This window comes from Coniophora puteana, assembly GCF_000271625.1.
Source record: "Coniophora puteana RWD-64-598 SS2 unplaced genomic scaffold CONPUscaffold_3, whole genome shotgun sequence".
Classification (NCBI taxonomy): Eukaryota; Fungi; Basidiomycota; class Agaricomycetes; order Boletales; family Coniophoraceae; genus Coniophora; species Coniophora puteana.
The window spans coordinates 3,016,209-3,025,572 of NW_006913055.1; the positions used below are offsets into that span (position 1 = coordinate 3,016,209).

General features: G+C 53.3%; 2 protein-coding genes across 2 annotated transcripts; both read right to left on the reverse strand.

The window, feature by feature from the left end:
* Window positions 1–3,079, reverse strand: CONPUDRAFT_51057 (uncharacterized protein; the record flags this gene model as incomplete). The annotated part of the gene is made up of 8 exons (XM_007767146.1): window positions 1–414; window positions 463–845; window positions 903–1,274; window positions 1,324–1,537; window positions 1,590–2,286; window positions 2,335–2,534; window positions 2,584–2,804; window positions 2,869–3,079. Coding segments are annotated over 8 exons (2,712 nt in total), but the record flags the coding sequence as incomplete, so codon positions are not given.
* A 909-nt stretch (window positions 3,080–3,988) lies between these two features.
* CONPUDRAFT_151563 (uncharacterized protein) lies at window positions 3,989–6,642 on the reverse strand (the record flags this gene model as incomplete). Its single annotated transcript, XM_007768026.1, has 3 exons — window positions 3,989–5,397; window positions 5,461–6,498; window positions 6,552–6,642. 3 exons carry the CDS (start codon window positions 6,640–6,642, stop codon window positions 3,989–3,991), a joined length of 2,538 nt encoding a protein of 845 aa, XP_007766216.1.
* Window positions 6,643–9,364: the final 2,722 nt, after the last annotated feature.

The window sequence follows — 9,364 nt, forward strand, 5'->3', positions numbered from 1 at the left end:
TTATTTCGAGCGAGCCTTCTTGGAAGGTGTAACATTGTAAGCTAACACTGATGACTCACTGTCCGAATCACCTAAACTACTCTCTTGGTCACCACGATGATACTCATCTACCAGCGCCATATCTTCGGCATCCGCAACCAATTCATCCATGACATTGTCAGCTTCCGAAGCTGAGTTGTTGTCTACCTCACTATCATCCTCGGCCCCATTGGATAGCTGCATAGAAGATGCCAGCGCTTTCTCGCGTGCCAGGAACATTCGCTCATTAGATGGTCCCCACGATTGGTCTACTATCCATGCGGGAGGTATGGCGAATGTTTGTTGTAACCACTGGGCAATTGTCAATGCCAACTTGTCGAGATGTAGCTCTGCATGAAACCTCAGCACGTTGTCTGTAGCACACATTAGCCCATACTTGTGTGTCCTGTTCATGTAAAATTCCATACCAGAGGTGGCAGCGACTTTCGACCAGGCCAACCATGAGGCCAGGCTCCATTCTTGTAAACGTGTACGTTCATGCGATAACCTTGATATCTCCTCCGTGCTACGGTCGTATGCGAGGAGATGCCGTATACCTTCGCGAACATTGTTGTCAGCGAGCCACGCTGGGGGATTTGGCTCATCTTCGTGAAGGCCGACATCCTCCCAAATGTCATCATCGACGTCGAGTTCGAAAATACCGTCAGGTTTGATGAAGTGCGGGAGGACAACATGAATGAGTGATCGATCTTCCTCCTTCATCTTCTTCAGTTTCGTCACCAAGTCATTATATCGCTTGACAAGTTGGCTGATGGTAGGCTCCTTTCGTTTGATCGACTGAGCAGCGTGGTCATGCAATCGTTGCTCTGTATAGTTACGATGGATCAGTAGGCCGGTTTCACCGAAGAAATTAGCAAACACACCATTCATAGTCTGACGATATGCTCGCTCCAGCTTGGAAAGCTCGAATTTACGGTGACGGAGTTTGTCGCGAATCCTAGTCTTGAGGGCCAAAGCTTTGAGCCGCGCATATATGTACTGGTTGCGCCGTAGTTCACTTAGCTTTTGTCTGCTTTGAAAACCCATCGCTTGCTTTTGTTTCTGGAGTGCTTGCTCGAGGCGTTTGAAACGTGTCTGAGCTTGCTCGAGGTCATATGCACTATCAATTAGCCGTTCACCAGGCTGAGAGGCAAGCCGGTCCTCCAATGATGAAAGATCATCTCGGGCCTTCTCGTAGCTTTTCTCCAGCTCGAGAATTCGCATCAGGTCCTCTCCAGTCCGTCTTGATGACTGTCCTGTAAACACCGTAAGCTGAGGATACAAGATACGAAAGCCGAGGGCTACTTGGCAAGGGACGTGTTTGAGCTGCAACTTGGGCGCCCCACTGAGCTCGCAGCTCTGCGTCGGTAAAGGACAAGCGTTTCAGTCCGTTTGATGCTTCTACCCGCCGCTGTTGAGTAGATTTCCATCGACGTTGAAGCCATAGCCCATATCCCTCGAGAAGCCTGATATCCAGATAATCGACCTGAAGATCTAGAACAAAAAGGCGCTGGTGAAACTGTAGAGAAATTAGCTAAAGACCCGACTGTAGTAAGTCCACATATTCGCACCCCGGATACTCGTAAGGATGAAATGAGCATTTTGAGCGCACTCCATAGCCGCTCACAGCCTTCGCCGTCGGAAAAGCCAAATCCTTGGCGTTTACGTGGGTGATAGATAATTTGACATGCCCACTGGTGACCGTATGCATGGAAAACGGAGATGGCAAAGGAGATTCGCGGGAGGAGATCAGGAATGAAATTGAAAATACGACAACTTCGTTCCAGCTGACAGCCGATGTCGTATAGTATACCAACCCTCATATCGGCTGGTAAGTGCTTGAAGAGCTCGATGATGAGGGCTAGGGCGTAGTGTTGCTTTTCTCCAGCCGAAGTCATATTTGCTAGCCACAGGACACGGTCGTGGCGACACATGAGGGCCATGAGCCCCGTGTCAGAGAAAAACTTCGTGCTCGCTTTTTGCCTCTTCTCGTCTGCGGCAACAAAGCTATCATTACAACCATCCAGCACTGAGGCTGGAATACGCATCCCTTCTTCTACGACGTCTTCCTGCTCTGCTGCCTCCGCTCGTCTTTTGGGGGCTCGACGCTGCCGCTTCTTCTCAACGAGACGCTCTGCGTCATGGACACGGTCTTCAGACAGAAAAACGGATTGACATGGATTTGGAGGGTCGCGATCGTCGCCCTTCCGGTGCACATTCGTTCGCTTTTGTGTAAAGCACGCATCAATACATACAATGACATCCGCACTAATCGACGGTTAGTTACCCGGTATGATATGAAACGATCTGCCGTACCTCGTATTCATGCCCCGTCCGCGCTTCCAGTCGTTTCCTCCAAAGCATAGTGGGCACCTCTCTCGCAAATAAACACTAGGTTGTTCACCGGGCCCAGCGGTGAGATACCGGTTTGCTTGATCGTGCAAATACTTTTCACTCTGCTTCAATAAAACTCGATACCAATGAAACGAACGTTGAAACCGTTTGCGGAGGTTATTCTAATGACTGTTTAGCTTGAATGAACCTATATTTCCATGAGATACTCACCGAACCGTGAAACTTGTATCCCATGGCTAGAAGCAACGTCTCGAGCGTATCAGACCACGCGGATACATTTGGTGGAGTACGCAACGAGAGCATGTTGACAAATTGCAGGAGGCGCATGTCCACAGCGAGCGACGGGTCTATAGGGGCACAGGGGAATAATCCCGCGGTAACAAGCTGAACCGAAACCGGAGAGCAGGTGCAGGCTTCAAAGGAAGCTTCTTCTAGCCCTTAATAATAATCAGATTAGTGTATCGTAGTTGGCTAGCAGACGATGAAAGGACTTACTGTCAAAGAAGACACAAGTTAAAGTTACTCGTCGCCGTCGGCCATCACAATCTTGCGAACAACGGCGGGAAGCCGTTAGCTTCGAGAGGTCAGCCGACCTGCGAAACTGTTTGGAATCCTTGACGAACGTCAGGTAGGGGACCACTAGATGCGGTAATACTTGATCGGACCATGTACGCCACTGATTAGCTCGCTTTTGTCGCGAGGACTTGTAGCGCCGTCGCCTTCGGGGTACATCGGACGAAAATATGCCGTAGTTCCCCGTAGACTGCAGGGCGTCTGAAGAGAAATACCTATTATCGAGGCCAGGTGAGGGAGGCGAGGCAGCGGCGTTAAAGATGTCGTCCTCATCGTGTTGTGCTGAGGGAAAGTCGTGAGATAAGGAAATGTCGTGAGGCGAGTAAAGGTCGTGAGATGAGGGAAAGTCGTGAGGCGAAGGCAAATCGTGAATTGATGGTAGGTCTTGAGGTGAAGGAGGCGGAAGATCAGCGTGAAGCAACTGCGACGACAAGGAACTAGTGGCAATGTTCAAAGAGATCGTGGAGGAGTTAGGTACATTCGGTGCCTGTTCCTCGTTCTGAGACGCCAGTGATATGTGCGCTTGTGCTCCTTGGTCAACTGAGGAACTACCCGTTCGTTGCGCTATCGAGGAAGTTGCCTTCGTTGGCTTGGTTTTCTCAGCTGGAAGCTTACGGTAGGTTCGGCGTCCTATACGAGAGTCAAATGAGAAAAACTGACATTGCGATGAACATACCAGGCGCGTGTAATAAAACTCCCAACCGCTTACTGCTCTTCCGCGTCCCACCTCTAGTTTGTACAGGAACTAATCGGTCGGATTCACCAGTATCAGCTTCTTGTGAGCAAGGTTGCGATGTCTGCGCGTTCTTCTTACGTAGGGACATTGTGGAGGCAAGATGATCTAGATCAGTTCAGCAAATCAAGGCAACACATGTTATTTTATCATGAGTTCGTGGACATTAGTAAGAGTTGTAAGAAACGATGTTGAAAAAAGGCGAAAAAATGCGATGAAACGAAAGAGAAGAAAAATGAAAAGAAGTCCAGGCGATACGGCGAACAGACCGAGATGCGATACATTGCGTAATGAAAGACGGATACACCCCTATTCAAGAGACACTTCTGTCTCTCCATCCGACTCATCGACAGCGTGCTCCCCTTCGTGCTCCAGACCCGCGGCAGGCTGGTGGTCGACGTCGATAGCGTGCCCCGTAGCATGCTCAGCGTTGTTCTCGGGGGCGTGCTCGACAACGAGGTCTACTGCGAGCTCTGGGCCCGCAGTGGGCCGATGGTCCACGTCCACGACATGCTCCGCTGGGTGCTCCGGACCCATGGCAGATTGATAGACGGGAGCTTCTGCGTCGATCGCATCCGCCATGAGCTGATCAGTGTCAGCCTCAGTGGTCTGCGTAGACTGCGGGGCCGCTTGACCGAGCTCGGAAATCCAACGGTCGTTTGGCTTGACGTGAGGTAGGATGGGCGCGCGATTGTACCTCTTTCGGAACCATACTGCATAGAGCTCTGTCATTTCAGAGTCGAGTTGGGCGACTCCATGCGGCGAACGACCAGTGAGCTCGTCGTGGTTCAACGGAATTCCCAGCTTGGACGATGCACACGGCCATCGAGACACGAGCGCGCGAAGGTTTTCCGTGATGAGCTCTTGACCGTGTCGAGGGGCCCCCCAGTGAGAATACTCGGTATCCGGCTCTGCGTTAACCACGGGAAGCGTGTAGGGGAATGCTGCGATACAGGCCTGCTTGCGGGCTTCATACCCGGAAGCCCAGGCTTCAGGGACCATGGCCCTATCGAGGCCGACAAAGTCGGGGGCCAAGCTGATGTCGTGCAGATCCCATATAACCCACTTCAGGACAAGTTCTTTGTCCAGAACGTTCAACGGAAGGCGTATACCCCGGAAATGAACCGCGCCCGAAGCCTCAGCAGCGGCAAGGAGGGCTTGCAGTCGTTTCCAGACAGGGGCGAAACAAGCTAACGCTGCGACACATTGAACCGACGTAACTGTGTGAGCACGGTCGGGGTCGAACCTGAAAAGCTGCCCTCCGAGCATATCTCTCCACCCTTGCGAGTTGGGGACCGCCAGCACATTCGGCAGAGCAGCAGGTGCCACCGTCTGTGCGTGAGAGGTGCCCTGCGCACCCGGGAGAACATGAACACTCCCAGTGCCGATGGCATCGAGAGACGGGTTGAACATCGCTTGGTGGATGTACTCGATCCACAGCGGCCGCATGATGAGCCAGTTCTTCAAGTACTTCTCCTTGAGAGCAGTGCCGACGAACCAGGCCGGATTGGGGAACCGATAACCGTCCATACCTTCTCGCAGCGTGTCAGGAGGAAGGGTGCTTCTCTTGGCTGCGTTCAGGGCGCGTTCCCAGAGAGTAAACATGCCTGAGAAGGCTGGGCTGTCGATATCCTCGACCTTGAACGCTTTGGCCCTGTTCTCAGCAGGTGTCGCCTTCTTATTCCTGTCATTGCCCTTGCTTTTTGAGGCACGATCATCTAGAAAATAAGTTGGCTACCATGAGATCCGTCCGAACAGGAAAAAACTGTAGAATGACTTACAAGGCTTCCTCGTCTGTCGACCTGGATGGACAAAGCGAGAGGGCCCGGCCTGAGTTCCGTTACTGCGCGTTTCCGGGCATGGGACCCGGCCGTCGAAAGGGATGGTACTGTGTTCCGAAGAGAAGCCATAGCCATAGCGGGCCATCCATAGTCTGCAGGGGTGCAATGGCCAGTCGACGATGAGGGGGAAGGGGGTCCTTTCACCTTGGATTGAGGGAGGATCCTCCACGATCCAGTCGGCTGAATCGATCTCGACCAATTGGAGTTGATGGGTTTCCGGGGTGAGGGAGTCAGGCGAACGCGGGAACCAAACAGGGACGCCAGCCTCGTACAGGCCTCTGAGGACATTTGGATGAGTGGTATATGCACCTACGTAGCGCGGGGAGGCACGTATGATCCCATCTATGATCTCCGCGCCTTCACAGGGGCCATTGCCCAATCGTCCTGCAGAAGCCACGCGCAGACGGTACTCGGCGTAGGCCCACAAGTCCATGCACCCGCGTCGAAAGTCACCCAGGCGACGTATTCTATCGCTCAGGTCGCCAGATGTGAACCGTAAGTTATCCAAGGTCGCTTCCAGCCGACCCCAGACACCATCAACCCACTGCTTGTTCCGCGGTGCGTCGGGACCAGTCAGGGAAAGCAGCCGAGCTCGAAGTCTATCACGCTTGTCGCGCATAGTGCCGCGGAAGAGCTCCTCGAGTCGTGCCATAGATGTGGCTTTCAACGGTCCCACTTTGACACCGTTGCGAGGGACAGCTTCGATGTCATCTTCAGTGGGCGTCCACCATAGCCCCGTCAATTCAAACCCGTCCCAGTAGGCACGACTGGGGTAGAGGGCAGCCCAAGGGAGATCGACGCAGTGCATAGTGGGAAGGAGGAAGGGGTCATCCAGGCCGAAGTTACCGTCAGCTCTTGCACGAAGAGGGTCGGGGTTGGGTCGATAGGGAGGAATATAGGAAGCATTGGGTGAAGTGATTAGCACGTTTTGACGGGTGATGCCTAGGACGCGAGCATCGTAAGGTTGCCAGCATCTTCCTGTAAAAACATTAGCAAGTGATTTTACGTGCGTATTGGTGATACAATCTTACCTTCAGGTGGACGACGGTGACTAGATGGTTTCCACCCGGATTTATTGAAGGGGGCGACGGTCTTGAAATCACTTGGAAGCGAAAATTCCATGGACTTAGTCAGACGAACCAGCGACGAAGGGTAACGTTGAGAAGTGAAAGGGATTGGGAAGCCGTGGAATAAAGCAACAGAAAAAGCGAGAAGGAGATGTCGACGGCGAGAGCGTGAAGGAGCAGCAGGAAAACAGGGTAAAAGAACGAAGGAAAAAACGACGATAATGAGAAAAAAAAAAAAAAAAAAGTTAGCGGCGCGCCACGAACAACCAGAGAGAAAGATAAAGGAGCAAGGGTGCTCCGCTGCCTAGGGCGTGCCGTGGCGTATAACGCACAACCGTGCGGCAGCCAGAGTCCGCTCGCAGACGATCAACGAAGGCCAAGGGCTGGTTCGCTGCTGCGGTAGCGCGAAGCCAGGTCGCAGGAGGGGCGCAGCGCGTAGCCCGACCCTCACATAGGGATACCACGGGAGGGGGGAGGAGGTAGGCAATGCCAACGGCCATGACACGAAGTCTGGCCGTCGATGGGTCAGCGGTGGCTCGAAGCCACTCGCCGAGTGCTACAGGCACGGAGCCTGGTCGCACAAGTGGCGGGCACGGAGCCCGACCGCTAGAGATGGGAAGGTGGAGATCGAGAGGTCGCGGGCGCGGGCTAGGGAAAGGACGAAAGAATGAAACATACGAGACTGAAAACACGACTTACCGATACTGATGAGATGCCTTGCTACGACGATCCTGGGTGATGGGGAAAGGAGGAACAGGGTCGACGACAAACAAGAGCAAAGCACCAAACGAAAATCAAGGTTCAATCTCAGCATCTCTGCTTCAATCCTTGCCACAGATTTGCTTCCGTTTTTCAATGTCCGATACGCGTGACACGTTCTGTCAACCCCGCGCCGGCCACCCGGTAATTCAAACATAACCCCTAGCCCGACAACTTTCAAGCTCCTCTGGAATTACAGGCGCCCGTACGCTTCCTTCTGTGGCCTTACGGCGTCTCCCATTACCCTCCGTTACCTCTCGCTCCGCCACGTACTAACCAACGATGTTTTCTAGGTACAAACGACACCAGCAATCGTCAAGCCGCTACGACAGGGCCTCAAGACCCCATCGATCCTCAAGGCCTCAAACTTCGAGACCCCGGCCTCGGCCTCAAGTCCCACCTACCCTGTGGTCGGGCTCCGTGCCCGCCACTTGTGCGACCAGGCTCCGTGCCTGTAGCACTCGGCGAGTGGCTTCGAGCCACCGCTGACCCATCGACGGCCAGACTTCGTGTCATGGCCGTTGGCCTCACCTACCTCCTCCCTCCCTGGTGTTATCCCCGCGCGAGGGCCAGGCTACATGCTACACCCCTCCTACGACTTTGGCTGCCGAACCTCGATCGGCTGTGCGTTATACGCTACTGCACGTCCTAGGCACTACAGTCTCTATGGCGCGGAGCCCGCATATCTACCCTCTGTTCCGCATTGCCGTCAGGTAAGTCTTCATCTTGATTGTTCTCTTTCACGATATGCTCTCACTTTGTGCTACCTCTTGCCTTGCCTTAGATTTTCGTCGACTTTAAGGTCATGTTTTCTTACGTTCAGGTATATTGTACCGTGAGTTCTCCTTACGTCTTGCCTTACGTTGTGAACATAGCACGTACTGAAAGTATATCGGAAGGCCCAGCTATCTACGGTGACTGAACAATGGAGTACGCGCTTTATCAAGCAAAAATGGGCCAGAAGAGCGAAGCTGGCTTCGTCACACAGCGTAGTTACTTGGGCATCAGAATCTGTAGGGTAAGTGGTTGGAACAAGCGCCCGCCTCTCCTTCGTCTAACGTCCTCTAGTTCTGTCTCGATAGGTGTACCATTTGTGACACAACCAATCCGTATTCCCCTTCATTCAGCCTCCGTCGTCTAAGACCGGTTCCCCATCAGTTAGATACTGCAGTAGGATGAAATGCCCTGCCCCATCTGAAACGCCTTATTCATGCTCAACGGCGTATCCACGCTCGCCATAGCCTTCCGCTTCTCCTCTGCAATATTCTATGGCCGGCTCTCCATCTTCATCTTGCCCAGCGACTTCCCGTTAAACTTGTGCGACAGCGCCTTCGACGCCCCCTTGGGCATCAGCATCCCGCCGGGATTTATCGCAGTATGCAATGTTCATGTCCGGCCTGTATTTCTTGACCAGGTCGAGCCAGACAATTCGAAGATGTCCTTTGAGACAGTCCTCAGCTTATCTCCCAGCTCCAAGTGCAGGAGTTAAAATCTATTGAAGACACGAAAGTTCGGCAAGGATATTACCTCCACATAGTTCTGCCTCCACTGTCCTCTAGCAACGCGTTCAATGCAAAGGATGCTGGTGTTACGGAGCATACGACCGATGAGACTGTCGAGTATAGCTGCATCGAGGTCCTTCCTAGCATCATAAAAGGACAGTTGCTGATACCCGTCATCCCACACCGCTTTGATATTCCGGCCCTTGAAAACAGCCTTGAGGGTGGACGATGTTCACATCCGGCTTGTAGTCCCTGGCCAGGACGCGCTGCTGCCGCGCCTCCTGCTGCTCCCATTCTGAACCCGTCCTAATACACGATGTTCACATCCGGCTTGTAGTCCCTGACCAGGACGCGCTACTGCCACGCCTCCTGCTGCTCCCATTCTGAACCCGTCCTAACACACGATATTTACGTCCGGCTTGTAGTCCCTGAACAGGACGAGCTACTGCCGCGCCTCCCGCGCCGCCCATTCTGAACCCGTCCTAATCACGATGTTCACATCCGGCTTGTAGTCCC